The sequence below is a fragment of the Perissodus microlepis genome, chromosome 7 (assembly GCF_051167445.1).
Source record: "Perissodus microlepis isolate ML-2025 ecotype Zambia chromosome 7, ASM5116744v1, whole genome shotgun sequence".
NCBI classification, from domain to species: domain Eukaryota; kingdom Metazoa; phylum Chordata; class Actinopteri; order Cichliformes; family Cichlidae; genus Perissodus; species Perissodus microlepis.
The window spans coordinates 43,943,889-43,959,636 of record NC_140467.1 but is presented as its reverse complement, the minus strand read 5'-3'; the positions used below and the strand labels follow the sequence as shown (position 1 = coordinate 43,959,636).

Sequence of the window (15,748 nt, the reverse complement as noted above, 5' to 3'; positions counted from 1 at the left end):
GGATACTTTAACATATTTGGTGTAATCCCATTAACAAGTAGTTGGCGTGTTTTTATGATCAGTGCATATTTCCTGTGTTGCCATGGTGTTTTCATAAACCTTGGAAATATTTTTATAATCCTGCACGCTCAGCAGACTGATCCCCCAACAAGTCCTACAGCCTGAAACAGTAGTTTCTTCCACAGGATGGCGCCAGAGACACTAGAGAGAAGAGATGGTTTCACAAAAAGGTCATCGCGGATGCTTCTGTGTGTTTTTTATGTGCTATCTTTGCTCATATTGGTAAATAGACTGTAGGGGTTATATGATTCTCTGTTACTGTAACTCCTCTGTGCTCTCTATTATAACCAGTCCAGTCCTTTTTGGCCACTTCAGATATTTTTATACGACTGTTATTTTATATTTGTTGCATTTTCTGCCCCACTCTTGGCCAGATCTCTCTAGAAAAAGACAATTTTTATGTCAGTGACACTTTTTAGCTCGATAAATAAAAGTCACTTTACTGAAAACTGATTGCAGCCTCACTTTGTACGAGCAATCGTCTTTCTTCTTTTCTTTTTGTTTTCTTTTTTTTTTGGCAAATACTGGAAATCACTACTTTACTGGAAACACACCAAGAAATACAAAATTAAACATCCTGCACAACTCTTTATTGGTTAAAGTCATGATGTGACATGATGACCTGACTGATGCTGCTGTATTTGTCAGCTGTCAGACATTATCCAGCTTCCCAAACAGGAGTTTTTAGATAAGTCATCATTATAACAAGCACAGAGCAACACAGAGTCAGACCAGAGCAGAGATTAAACACTTTGCAGGGTGTCCGGGTGGAGAAAATGTGGCTGTCGTTCCTCTCCGCACCGCTGAGAGGAATTAGGAAGGCTTTTGACTGGATGTCGCTGCATCATCAGACACTGTCCACACTTGCTTTCCTGGACAACGAGGTAAGTAACAGCATGTTTAGGACAACTCTGCAGATTACTGTTCTGAAATGATACCATGTTACCCAATGATGAACACCTTTACACTTGTATGCCTCTCCTGATGATGTCCCGTCCTTTGCTGAGGAGCAACAGCAAGACACGACCCAGGCAGCCACATTGTGCAGCGCTAAATAAAGACAGAAACTTTATCTGTCTGTTATCTGTTGCAGCATTAGCCTAGCCTCTTCTGCTGAGATAATGGTGCAGCAGGTAAACTGATCCCTATCAGGTGTAACACATGCCATTAACACATTCACCCAGGATGCATGTCTATGTTTTACGTCTTTATTTCATTAAAAAAATAAAACAGCGGTGAAAATGTTGCTTATCTAAACAAAAATAAATGCATTACTCACATTATTTAATTAATAAATATATTCATTAATAAATCTTTATGTTTAAAACTTTAGGAAAAAATCTAGGGAAATTTAAAATCTTACCAGAGCATATCAGTCACAGCATGGCTCCACTTCAGTGTTTTCTTCACCGGTCAGTCTTGGGGTGTCAGATCTTGTGTAGCTGGTCAGTAGTCAGTGTTATATGTGCAGCGACAGTGCCAACCTAATGACTCAGCTATTTTTCAGTCACACAGGCATCAGTACACAACTGGGGTGTCAGTTTACCATGAGCCACCACTCCTGTTACTGCCCTTCATTTCTCCATTGTCTGCTTACTTCATGGGCAAGAAAAGAAAATGAGATAATTTACCGATGCTAATAAAATGGCTTTATATAGGGGTGGTGTATATTTTTTACACACATATGAAAAAAAGTTTTCCATCAGCTTTTTCTCAATTTTCCATCCAACGTCACCATGTCAACATAAATCTTAGAGCTGAAATGAGGTTGGAGAAATAAAGTGAACAGTTTCTTTTATGAGTTTTCTTTTTGCATTTCTCTTTTTGCATTCATCAACACAATCACATTATTTCTGTATGTCTGTTTGTGTGTGTTGCATCACTTTACATTTAAAAAAAAAAACATAAACAAGAGTAAAAAACTACCCAAAAAAAGTGTTATATCTATTGGCAGAAACTGAGTTTTCTTCTCTGTCTCTCATCTAACTAAACATATCAAATTCAGAGTTAGAGATGATGATGATATGAGTCATAAAATATCCTAAGTGTAAATGCTGAACAGCCGAGTTAACTTTGTTGAAGTTACTTTTATGTCTTAAGGAAGGAGACAAAAGATTTTGCATCGATTGGTTAGACAGAGGGATCGAGCTGGAAAGGATTAGCAGCAGGTTAGCGTGATTAAAGATAGAAAGAGAGAAAAGTGTGTGTCAGGAAGGTGGAAGGAGGACTTTGAGGAGTTGATGAACGCTCACAGCAGATGGAAGAGAGCCTGGCGAGGTGAAGGTATCCTCTGGAGAGAAGAGGAATAAAAGTCAGTCGAAGCTAAACCGAATACATGTGTGCGAATGAGCAGGAGACAGTGATGAAGACGAAAGTGCAGACAAGGTGGAGGTGGGTGGAGACGAGTGTCAGGGTTGACTTGTGACTGATAGATAGCAGCAAGCAAAGGATTACAAGATGACAGTGAGACCTGAGATGTTAAGATTAGAAAGGAGTATCTCAGCGGGACAGCTCAGGTTGGGTGGTTTGGAGACACAATTAGAAAGACAAGGCTGACATGTGCAGAGGATGTTAATGATGAAGCTGCCAAACAAAAGAGGACGACCACAGAAGGAGAACATACAGAGGTTTGGTGTGACATAACAGGATACTAGAGTGATGCAGATAATCAGCTGTGGCGACCCCTAAAGGGAGAAGCTGAAAGAAGAAGAAAACGATTATGCAGTTAAATAAAATAGAGTTGCTTTAGTAATCGCAATATGACACAACATTTATTCTTTATCTTTACTTTTCACTTTTAAATCAATTTTTCCAAACTCTTCTGTCGGACTGCATACGTTAAAGTTCCTCTGTATGTGTATCGATTATTCTGCCATCTATTAGTAGCGTCTGTCCGCCTCGTAGCTGCTGCAGGATTGTTGTCATTTTCTGTGGCTAGCGTTTAGCGCTGGCTAGCCGTTGGATTGTTCTCTCCAACATACTCTGATCCAGCAGGTGGGTTGTGTCATTAAACCTGTATGAAGCGAGGCTCTTTAAATTAGTCAACAAAAGCTTTTAGTCGTAAAATTAGCAGCTAGCAGTCAATATTGAGTGTTGCCGGGCGCAGCTAAAAGTTGAAAACAAATGTCAGCTAACAGCTAGCTGCATTCTTAATAAGTTAGCTCGCTTAAAGCTAGCTACATAGTCTTCTGCTGTAGCTGAAAACGAAACTCTTTTCCAATTTAGACTGGCAAACAAATACAAACGTTTACTACTTATAACGTATTTCTACAGATGTCCGGTTTGTGAGGAGGAAGGCTAGACTGGTTTGATTTCAGTGTAAACATAGTACCCGACATAAAATGTCCATGTTAGGTCATCTTTTCACGACGGTCCCTCACGGAAGAGCTGGGGACGTTTACTCCAAAGTTGGAGAGGGTGTCGATCACATTTTTAAAAACTCAGTTCACGTAAAATTTTCCATTTTGCACTTTTGTGATGTAAGGAAATGCCACGCTAACATGGCCCTGTTCCAGCTGCTGTGAACAGGACTCGACATGTCAGCTCTCCCTTCCTTTCAAAATTCTGCAAATAAAGCAGGTTTTAAGGAAGAGGGCAGGTCGTAGGTTCACTGACATCATGATGATGTCTTTAATGGGCCGCTGTCTTTGCGCTGCAACAGCTGTCAACAGCTGTCTGGCTTCAGATAATCTCATTAATGGTGGAGCCACAAAAATATGCAACACGCTGACTGGTTGTTTTATTTTAAAAGTGTAGCTGAAATTTTCATTATAATTGAGCTGAAATGAACAGAAAACGCTAATGCTAGAAGCTGGATCTGTATTTGTTCTTTACAGCTCGTGCAATAAATAATAAAAATAGAATTTCAGTCATATCTCAGCTGACTGGAGTCAGAATGGGAGTTAATCTCATGGAGCCTGAGTGATGTCTTTATTTTACATTGTGTGTTTTATAAAGCAGTGAATGAGGTTTTTTATCCTTGGTTGAATCTCAACCAAAATGCAGCAAATAGAATATAAAATGCAATATACTCATATGGATAACATAAAAAGGATTATAAAAACATTTGTTTGGACAGCTTTAATTTGGAGTTGAAAGAAGCTCACAGAAACTGTCCAGTTTCCTTCCTGGCTTAAAATGGGCTTTTTGGAGTTTATGTGGTCTAACTTTTGGAGTTAGACCACATAGATAAGCGTGATTGGTCAAGATAAAGTTGCAATTCTGTACATTTTCCTGCCATTTCTGACCATTTAATGATCAAAAATACATTTTAAGTTTACTTTACGGACGTGTAGACTGTTGAGGGTGTACCCCATCTCTTACCTCTTGGGATATGCTCCACAAACCTCATTTAAAGTGCTTAAAAATGTATTTTTTTAATCATTGTCCTTGTGGTTTTTCTCTGGCCAAAACCTCTTTGCTATTAGTCAGAGAATGGCTTATATTCAGATGAAACCCTGAGATATAATATTGCTGCTAATTTTTCTAACAACAACAGGGACTAATTAATCATAATCACCTAATATGTAGCAGTCCGGGAATCCATCAGCTAATTTTTCCCTCTGGAGACAATGGTCAATATTTCCGGGCCAGAGATATCTGAGACAAGACTTCCTGTTTTGATGATTTCAAGATGCACATCGACAAATGAGTTCCCTATTTTTGGTATCCTTGCAGCTTTTTTTTTTTTTTTTTTAACCTGAATGCAGACACAGACTGCTCAAACACAAAACCAAAAAGCTTCATAAAAAGTTGGCTCTTTTATACTTAGTGCTGTGCAAAGGTTTCAGGCACAATACTATACCCGTGTGTGCGTGTTACTCAGGATGTTAGGATGGAGTGTGGCCCAGTTCTGCCGGACAGCCTGGTGTTGGAGATCTTTCTGCGTCTGCCCCATGATGCTGTGCTGAGAGCTGGTCTGACCTGCCGACAGTGGCTGGCTGTCTCCAGAGATGAGTTCCTGTGGAGGGAGCTGTTCTACAGCTACTACCGCATTCCCCGCTTGGTACCCCGGCACCCTGGTAAATATCTTTATTATTTATTTGTTTCTGAGAGGAATTTAGTTACTATCTGAAATGTTTTCTCATTAATTCCAAAACCTGCCTGTGTGCAGCGGCTGTATCGTGGTACAGGGAGTTCAAGCGTCTGTTTGACTGCATCCCCTGTGTGGAGGTTCAAACTCTGAGAGAGCACACTGACCAAGTCCTTCACCTGGCTTTCTCTCATCGGGGTCACCGCTTCTCCTCCTGCTCAAAAGACTGTACTGTTAAGGTAAGATATGCTGTTGAGGTTTCTTATTGTCTATGGAGGACAAGGGGACACTTTTACACAATTTTAGGTATTTTACTCATCTGGGGGGGTTGTTGCAGAAGATCAGTGGCAACTTGCACAAACAGTGCAAACAGAGTAAGGGGAAAATGTCTGACATCCTGTGGGGGTTTTATAGTTCTATGTCAGACATTTGCAATGTCTTGCTGTCCGAATACATAGTGAGTATTACTCCAGGCCATAAAGTGCAAAGTATGCAGCAGTGCTCGCGAAAATTAGTGGACAACCAATGGCACAACTGAAGTACTCAATACCATCACGCAAAGAAAAAAATACACTGTTGAGAGGAAAAATAGAAGTGTAGTGGAGAATTAACTAACAGCAAATGTTTGTGTCATGATTTGTGCTCAATCATCCACTGAAAACGCTTCATCCAGATGAACAGAGTCAACTTTCTGGGACAAAATATTTATATTTTTTGGTAAAATGCTGTTCGTAGAGTCGTGATTAATTAGAAAAAAAATTATGTTGGTATTTATTTATTTGTCTAACAGCGATCAGTCTCATCTGTGACTGCACTGGTGCAAGGAAAATGATGAGTAGTGTCAAAAAGTTTTGTGCTCTAACAAGTTTTTATAGAAATGGTGATGCTGAAAGCTTGCATAGGCCATTTTTTATTTCTCACAGAATATTACCAAGAATAGACGAGGGACTTGCTAAATATTCAGCCCTGTGAGCAAAACCGATAGTGGCGTTGGTTTCTCTAAAGTCTTATCAATATCCATCCCTGCACATTCTCTCATGTCTTCTCTCTTCCTGTGTGCAGCTATGGGACACTGAGCGGCCAGATGGTAATATCTCCTTGGTGCACAGCTCCAGCATGCGGCAGTTTAACTGGGGCTACACCCAGTTCTCCCAGTTCAACGCTGATGACAGCCTGCTGCTCGTCTCGGGTGTCTACCTGGGACCACACCACTCGTCATCAGGAGAAATCGCTGTCATCAGTCTAGGTAGGAACCATGAAATACTCCAAATTGCTTTTGAAACCTCGTGAACATCATTAAATACCATTAAATAGCTTGATTTGATTTACATAGTTCAGGCTCAAAGAAGGAAAAAATACTTTTTTTTAATTTTGCGATTAATGATTACATTCCTGAATGAACTTCCATGTTAAATGCCATTTTTGGTCACATTTTATGGTGTAAGAGCTTTCACCCAACTTCATTATCCAACTCGCCAACTATGAGGTTATGCTCAGGGTTACTCATCGAACTGACAAGTCATTTAAAACGCCACGTGTTAGTCTAAGCTGCATTTGTTCATTAATGTGTTCTCTGTGACGCTCTCCCCATTCGATGCGTTGCTACAGAAAATTACACGCTGTTGTCGCGGGTCAGGAACAAGCCCTATGATGTCTTTGGCTGCTGGCTGAATGAGACCCACCTGATATCTGGAAACCTGCACTGGATAGGCAACATGACATCCTGCTCTGTGCTCTGGCTCAATAAAGCCTTCCAGGTAAGACCGTAGACTGTAGCCTTGATATTATTATTATTATAAAATCTGGCATGCAGTTGTCATAAAGGAGGAAATGAGCAATATGTGTAGTCGAGTGGAAAATGTGTGTTTCCCCTGATTTAACCTGTTTTCACTGTCAACATGTGAGTCTAACTAGAGTGTGTTTGCACAGGTAGAAAGCAACTAATTGTAAGATGCGTTCGAGATCATGAAAAGCCCTCAAAGACAGCTTACATTAGTCTAGGAAATTAAAAACATATACACGCTTAAATGATAATAAAACACATAAAACCACTAAACTGTAAAAACTGATCAATAGATTGTAGACTAAGACTCATAATGAACGGTATGCAGTTCTGAATACATGGGATTTGAGACGTGATTCATGAATAGAGAGTTTATGGTCCGGAGATCCGGTGTAGGCATATTCCAAAGTTTTGGGGCAGAGAAACTAAAGGCTCAGGTTATGAAAGTGAGGAGGAGGATCTAGAAAACAGGATCTTGTGTGTTATCAAGTAGGTGCTTACATGACCGTGAGGGGAAAAACCTCCCAACAGCTGAGAAAACAAAGATTGCATCCACACATTAGTAGAAAGGTGGTGTTATTTTTCTTTTTCAGTATCAAAGACTGTTTGTGAGGTATTAATCCATTTGGTTTCTTTCAATAACTCTGAGAAATTCAGTTTGTTTTCTTTTTTTCAAAGCAGCAGACTGTAAACATGTTTGTTTCTATTTAATTTTAATATGGCAGTGCTCTGTGGGTTTGCTCTTGTTTTGGAGCACAGACTCACACATCTCTAAAATATTGCGTATATTCAGCAAATTCAATAAAATCGAGCAGCTCGTGGTTATGAATATATGTGAGCATGTGCAGTGGTGGGTTTCCAGGGGAAAAACAAAAAATAAATGTTCCTTTCCTGCAACAGGATATCGAATCGGAGAACGTCAACGTGGTCAAGCGCCTTTTCAAGATCCAGAACATCAACGCCAGCACCATTCGCACGGTGATGGTGGCCCACTGTCGGCGGCACGATAACCCAGACTTGCTGTTGGACTATGAAGCTCAGTCTCAGGCCCGAAGGCAGAAGGGGCAGCAGCAGCAGCACCATCAGCCTCTCCTCTTTGACTTGGCAACGTCCGGTAGCGAGGAAGAAGAGGAGCAAGAAGAGGAGGAAGAGTGCCAGAGGGGAGCGAGAAGTCACGGCCTCCCCAGTCCTCGTCTCCCTCAGCCGACCATGTCGGGACTGGAGCATGTTATACATGTAAAGAATCTGTTTGGCTTTTGTTTTGTTTTTTAGCTTTTTCATTTTTTTTAATTCAATTTCTTTTGTTGCACTTTCCTTCTTCCTCCCAGAGCCGAAAAAACGTGGGGCAGAAGGAGCTGGAGATTGAGACCCAGGTGGCTCAGTTGATGGGCAGAGCCTACACGAAGCCCCCTGACCCCAGCCTCACTGAGCCGTCCGAGTCTGGGGAGGAAGACAAAACGTACTTACTCTTCACCACCGGCAGCCTTACATACTCCCCTCACCAGATAGGTAACAAAGTTATTCAGCAACGCTGCAATATTTTCTCAAAATTGTGCCGGCCCTTTCTCACCTGGAAGCTCCTTTTTCACTTTTCAGGCATTAAGCGAATCAGGCCTGAACAGATGACCACTTCGGGTCCTGTTCTCGGCGAAGAGCGAAGTTCAGACGAGTTTTTTGATTCCCTGGATCATGTTATTGATATCCACGGTCACATCATTGGCATGGGCCTTTCTCCAGACCACAGGTAATCAAATGAGAAACATTTGAGCCTATTTGATCCTGTATCAGCTTTTTAGTTTAACATCACTTCTCCTCTGTCATTGGTCAGATACCTGTATGTTAATAGCCGGGCTTGGCCAGCTGGATGTGTGATCTCAGACCCCATGTCTCCGCCCCCCATCGCCGAGGAGATCGACCTGCACGTGATTGACCTGAAGAGTTTGAGAGAGGAGAGAAGAAGCCTGCGCGCTCATCGAGCTTTCACACCCAACGATGAGTGCTTCTTCATCTTCCTGGACGTCAGCAGAGACTTTGTTGCCAGGTGTGTTTGTTATTTTATTCCTCAGACACAGACGTTTTTCAAACTTGAGCCACTCTCCACTGGGCAACAGAAAAGGAAGCGATACTGCAGTGTTGGGTAAACGTGCTCACCATTTCACTGCTCAGTATGTAAGAAATTCCCTTTTTTCGTTCTGGCACAGTGCGTCACAGTGTGTCAGTTGTACATGACGTTATTTCTAGTAACAGGGGTGTGTCAGAATTTAAAACAGTAATCAGACAGCTCGTTTGAATGAAGACGCTGCTTTCGGATGTTGAGGTTTACACTCAGGACATGTCAGTCGTGAGTTTGAGCAAAAAGAAAATAACGAAGCAGAAACAAAATCTTCCCTCGAAACCGAGAAGAATCTGTTCAGTACGATGGGTGCCGTCATGAAGAGATTTTCCACTTACTGTCCATATTATTCCCCCACTACTTATATAAAAACAAATATTTCCCATGGCATGTGAAGATTTTTGTTGAGAGTGACAAGGATAGAGCAACAGCTCGGATTGAGCTGGTTTGGATATGTACAGAGGAGAGATGGTGGGCATAACGGACAGTAGATGTTGAAGAGTTGCCAGGCAGGAGGAAAAGAGGTAGACCAAAGGTTCATAGATGCAGTGAAGTGACACCCATTATCACTATAAGACAAAATGTAGATCCACAGCCGATATATCAGCAAGTTTGATTTGCTTCAGATTTCTCACCAGATAGAAACCCACAACTGAGACTCGGTTGGTGTCTCCTCCTAGTCCCAAACTGGTGATCTTTTGCATTTTAGGGAAATACGATACCGCATACTGTACCATACTACACGATACTATAGCAGGTTTATTTGTAAATCACTTGAAATCAACCACATGGACCAAAGTGGTGTACAGAAGAATAAATAAAAGACAAAAAAACCTAGTAGATAAACACAAATGAAATAAATGAAATAAAATGTGTTCATAGATAAATATTAATAATCATATGCTGTTGTTTTAAAGGGTTTGTGGGCTGTGATTGTATGTTTATGTCTAAATAACTCAAATTCTGAACTCTGTGGTTTAATAGAAATATGTATAACACAGTTTTGTTAAACTCACTATTCACGATTTATTTGATTGAAACATTGATGAGGTAAAAGCGCTGCGTAACCACACACAGCTCCAGCTTCACAGGGGACTACCTTGATCTATTTCAAAGTAAAGTAAACGTATTCATGTGTTTGTCAGTTTTAATTGATATTCACTGCAAATGTTTACACACTAAATCAAACGCTCGGTAATCGCTCTGACTTACCCTCCGATCTCCCACCTGTAGTGGAGCCGAGGACAAGCACGGCTACATCTGGGACCGTCACTACAACATCTGTCTGGCGCGTCTGGCACACGACGATGTGGTGAACTCGGTGGCGTTCAGCCCCGCCGACCAGGAGCTGCTGCTGTCCGCCAGCGACGACTCCACCATCAAGGTGTGGCGTTCGCCGCGAATGATCCGCCTCGCGCAGGCCTCCGCCCGGCCGCCCAGACCACGCAGCCTCCTGCCGTCCTGGCTGAGCCGCAGCAAGAACTCCTGCATCAACGGAAAACCATGAGTCAGGCTGGAAAACACTTGAAGCGGGAGGGGGAAGCATGGTGAGGAAAGTCTGATCTTTTCCCTTTGTGGTATGGATATATACACACTCCATGTATGTGTACAGCGTGGGCACAGTCTGTTGTTTTCGCTTGAGCTCACGGTGTCGTGACCTAAAGCAGTGACTGATTCAGCTGACAGGAAACGATAGCCGGCTCAGACACAAGGGGGCGCTGTTGTGCCAGCAGAACTGACTGCAGACAGAAATGATATGCAACGTTAACACAGGTAGAGATGTAGAGAGTGTAGAGCTGACGCCTAAACACAGATGCCCAAAAACTGCTCCCCTGAAAGATGGTTGTTCTCCTTTTTTTTTTTCTTCTTTAAAAAAAAAATCTGTAAAGTTGCGTCCGAACAGTTTGGACTCCTGGATGTGACGTACACATGTATACAAAGGTCCTCCTCCTTTAGGGCAAAGTGCAACTGAGAATAAGCTGAGAAATGTTCGTTTTCCTATCAGCGGCTGTATCCAATTGATGTCTCGAGTTAAAAGTTCCTCATAAACTCTTTTCTCAAAGATTTTATAAAAGAGTATAAAACGAAAAGGGAAAAGGAGTTTGAGCTGCATTTAATGTGGTCTGCTTTTTTTGTTTGTTTGTTTTGTTTGTTTGTTTGTTTTTTGTCCGTGCCCGGGAAATGATCCATCACTATTCTATTAAATGTAGAATTACTGAGCAGTTTAATATAAGAGGAACCGCTGGCTGTGAAGAAGAGTTGTTTGTGTAGCTGAGTGTTTATTGGATCTGTATAATATAAAAATGTATTTAAACCCTTTTCATTCATTAGCATCACAACGCTGCACCCTTTATTTTGCAGAATTTTGTTAATTAATTTTGCTTTTCTTATTTAGCAACATATTGTGTCCCCCCTCTGGAGAAAGAAACTTTACAAGTAGAGCCTTTTTAATCAAGTTACCTAAATCGGGGATGTCAAATTCATTTTATGCTGTGGGCCAGTAAAAAAAAAAAAAGAACCAGACCAGTAAAAACATTTAAGTAAACATTTAATCCCTGACATTCAACACTACATGATCGTTTTTCTACATGATAAATGTGTAAAATTGCAGAAAAAGTGGTAGCACGTTGCCCAGACTGTCCAGTATTTATAAAACGTAAAGGTTTGGTTAATTACTCTTTTGTTAAACTGTTTGTTTTTTGTTTGTTTTTTTGTTTTTTTTTTAAAGACATTTCTATCGTTGATAGTGTAAAAACAGGAATCTGTTACTTAACTGCTTTGGTGTGGTATGAATGGGGGAGGTCTGTGTGAGTCAAAAAAGCTGCAAAACTTATGAAAATACAGTTAAAATTTCCAAATCTATGCAATCTTTTCCAAAGCCGTCCATTGAAGTCTTTGCCGGGCCCATTATGGTCCTCAGGCCTTATGTTTGACACCCCGACCTCGAGCTCCAATTGGTCCTGTGGATTTTAAATGAAAGCCGCCATTCTCCAGTTTGTCCACAGACTGCTGAACAGTCTGTAGTGTATAAATAACTAATGTATCTCCTTAAGGATTAGAAGGCAGTGTTAATTCCTAGTCTTTATTTTAATGTGGCACACATGTAACTTTTAATATCACTCTTTTTTTTTTAAACATTAATATGCTGTAATAAAGATATTCAGTGGATTTCATGTTGTAACTTACATTGCGTACCAGTGCCACAGACTTTTACCCAAAGCAAAGCAATAATGAGTTTCATGGACCTTTCAGGTTGCACAAGTGGCGCCTATTACTTGAAATTAAATTCAGTTTAGAAATGCTTAAAAATATTTTGACTAATTTTATTCGTTTTTTTTGGTAAGTTGACAAGAAACAACAGATTTAAAAACACTTCCACAGAAACAGACAGAAAGTATAAAGGACTGAAGTCAAATTGTATTGAAATGTCTGTTTGTATTTACATCATACTTTAAGTCCCCTTTGAGGTGCTTTTACTGGTAAACACAAAGCAAAACAAAAAGTAACGCATGGTTACAGCTACAGTTTAACCAGCACAAGGGTACTTTACTGGCTTCTTATTTACATTTCCACGCAGATGCCTGTTTAAAGAGGACGTGACTGATTTTAAAACATGGCTTTAATTATGATTGGGCGACTGTTTCACTTGTTGACTTTTCAGAATCCCCTATGAATCCGACACTTGAACAAGCAGGTTTCATTCAACTGAACAGTGTTTTGTTTTTTTCCCCATGTTTTTAAATTTGTTTAAAAAGTCACAAACTTTCTCCTTTTTTCCCCCGAGCTCCCCTTTCACTTCCTCCTCATCACACTGTCATGTTTTGCCAATGTTTGCTTCCTCATGATCATTTTTTTCCAGCTTGTGTTCTTTTCAAACCCTCCACTTTAATAAAGCGCATGCCCTGCCAATCCAGAAAACTGAACATGTGTCAGACTGATATTCTTTTCTGCCAATAAAATGTTGCTTTCTTGTGCAGTTTTTGATTAAAGGTTTTGAAAAGCCCAATGCATGCTTAGCCTTATTGTTATTGCCTGTTTGCAAGTATTTGTCAGTTAATGAATTTTAGAAATCAACCTTGAGCGCTCAATTGGTGCAGTTTGAGTCTTCTCCAGTATCAGAGTCAAATCTAAAAATAGACACATACTACACAGGCATATTTTTAGCTTCTGTGTGAATTAAATTTTCCATCAAAATGTCAATGCCGCTTACTAATAGTCATGTAGGGAAAAAAAGTACATCCCTGGTAACTGTTGTCTCTGTTTTTGACATATTTGGACATTTTATTTTTGATACAGCACCTACAGCACAGATAAAGATGATATATGTGAACCATACAGCAGGGAAATTTAGGTTGTTTTTTTTTAAGTAATTCATTAAATAATTTTATCCTGTGCATCTGAACTTGTATTGCCCACCTTTTCAGAGAGCACTGGGCTTCTTGCACATTAGCTACAGGAGCTGTGTCATGCCCTGAAGCTCCCGGCGCACAACTCTTCTGCTGATGCCGCAGGAGGTATGGAGCTCTGCAGTTAGTGAGTCAGCAGAGAGTTGGTGACTTTTCTGTGATTTTTGCACCTCAGTCCTCAGCAGACCCGTGCTCTTTGACTTTGCGTGGTCTGCCACTTCATGGTTGAGTTGCTGTGGTTCCTAAATGCTTCCACTTTTCAGTAACACGCCTTATAGTCAATTGCAGAGTATCTAGGAGGGGAGAAATTGCACTGACTTGTTGCCTTAGAGCATCACCCTTGAATTCAGTATGATCTTTAGAAAGACTCATTCATTTTTGACAGACAAAGGCATTTTGACAAAGGCAGACTGATCGGCTGGGTTTTTGATTTTCTTTATCTGAGGTGATGGGACTGAAAAGAGCAGAATTAAAATAGCAAAGTCTTTAAATATTTCATCACCTATCTATAATATCATCTAAAAACTGGAGAAATCTTTTATGCACAAAGAGTCTTGCAGGATTTGGAGCAACACCAGTTTTTACGCAGCTAGGATCCTACGTATATCAGACAAGAACCAGAAAGAGCCCAGTAGCTGTTCTGCTCGCTTCCAGATGTTGACAGAAGAGGGGATGTTGTTGCCATCAAATTCAAAATGAGCTCATGTTTTTCATGCAACAATAAAATGTCTGTTTAAACATTTAATATTTTTTATGCTCTGATGAATTTAAAAAAATGAGTTAATGAGATTTACAAAGTCACCGCATTCTGTATTTATTTCAATTTCACACAGTGTTGCAGATTTTTTAGAATTCGGTATATTTAGATATTTGACAGCAAAGTGTCGCAACTTTACTTTAGACTACATCTCTAAAACATTTAAACTAGAACAGTTTCTAGTTCTGTGGATTTTAAGTTGTGATAAGTAAGGGGCTTTACTTTTGTACGGTTTTAGTTTTGTGTCATTTGTTTAGCACTCACTTTTGGTCACCATCTAAGAAATGATACACGATAACTCTGGGACATGGGTGAGAACAAAAGCATCAACCAAAGTGTATCAGTTATAGCTGTGTGTAGGTTAGTGGATCAAGAGTTACCGGCAATAACTAATTTCAGTTATAAGGGGGCTCGAAAAAAATAAAAATAGGTCAAAAACATGGCACAGCTGCACTTGTTGTGATATCATCTGGTGACCTCACAGCCTCTGACTTTGAAGATTAGATTAGAAAGTGCGTCACCATCTAAATACTTGAGAATCTAACCCAGGGGCTTTCAGAAGAAAGATTTTCATTCCTCACGTAGTCATCGATCACACATGCGCCGTCCCTCTGGCAGGTTCTTTCCAACCACATTTATCTCAACCATGATGAGGCATTTCCACAGCCTCAGTGAAGACCATCACTGGCATGTATAATGAGTCATTTTGTGTTCTTCTATCATACTAGTGGGGTTTCATTTTTGGTGAACATGCTTTGTGTGGTGAAGCTGATGTGACTGACATGAAACCTAAAAAGTGGCTGAAACATGGTTTAAATGGACTGGTTAAAGTAAAGGGGTTACCGCTTTGAGTTGCAGTTCTGGTTTTATTTGTAATTCAGCACACTGACATGCTACACATTAACACAGTCAACATTTTCAGTTTTCACCAATGTTAGCCTGAGGTACAAAGGCATTGCTGAGGCTGCTGGGAAGCAGAGTGGTCTTAAATTTCATAATCCAAGTGAAACATTTCACTCGTTCTTAGGAATTTGTTCAGTGAGCTCAGTACCTTCAGATCTACAAGGTCTGAGTGGAAGAGGTTGTTATTAAACTGTCATACACTTACATTGGAAACTCTATGGACCTCTATTAGAGCCTCACAGAAGTCAAAGGTGCAACAACAGGACAGCTGTGCACACTGCTTCTGCTGATTTGGGCATTCGCCTAAGCAGGTTTTGCGTTTCTTTGCAAGGCAGGAAGGCCGGCATATGTTTTGCTAAACAGGCTACTTAAACTTGGTTTTATGTTCACACTCTGCCATAAAATGAATAAAAGTTCACACATTTCCCATCATTTAAAGCGCCTCCTTGACGACAGAATGGGTTGACGAGCACTTTGGATATCAAGCTTTTATATGTGAAATAGCTGGAGTTCCCCTAGAACAACGTGAAGCAAGGAAAAACAGGTACACCACATCTATATTCACAACAAACACAGCACAACAAACACAGCTCAACAAACACAGCTATGTTTCTTTGCTTTCGACACTGCAGCGTGGTGCTTGGGTTTTTTTTCTTCTCTTTAGCGCCCTTGCTAGTTTGCATCATCCGTTTGT

General features: G+C 40.5%; 1 protein-coding gene across 1 annotated transcript; it reads left to right on the top strand.

Moving 5' to 3' along the window:
• The first annotated feature begins 2,935 nt into the window (after positions 1-2,935).
• fbxw5 (F-box and WD repeat domain containing 5) lies at positions 2,936-12,994 on the top strand. The gene is made up of 10 exons (XM_084935283.1): positions 2,936-3,054; positions 4,886-5,081; positions 5,174-5,331; positions 6,155-6,338; positions 6,701-6,849; positions 7,776-8,111; positions 8,204-8,384; positions 8,472-8,619; positions 8,704-8,916; positions 10,222-12,994. The coding sequence occupies exons 2-10, from the start codon at positions 4,895-4,897 to the stop codon at positions 10,493-10,495; spliced, it is 1,830 nt and encodes a 609-aa protein (XP_084791409.1). The 5' UTR covers positions 2,936-3,054; positions 4,886-4,894; the 3' UTR covers positions 10,496-12,994.
• The last annotated feature ends 2,754 nt before the right edge of the window (positions 12,995-15,748 follow it).

What these genes read in the sequence shown, in the direction of transcription:
- fbxw5 (XM_084935283.1), top strand. Translation starts at nt 4,895, where the DNA reads ATGGAGTGTGGCCCAGTTCTGCCGGACAGCCTGGTGTTGGAGATCTTT. An exon ending in AATCGCTGTCATCAGTCTAG is followed by an intron (nt 6,339 to 6,700) that starts GTAGGAACCATG and finishes GCGTTGCTACAG; the next exon opens with AAAATTACACGCTGTTGTCG. An exon ending in ATACTCCCCTCACCAGATAG is followed by an intron (nt 8,385 to 8,471) that starts GTAACAAAGTTA and finishes TTCACTTTTCAG; the next exon opens with GCATTAAGCGAATCAGGCCT.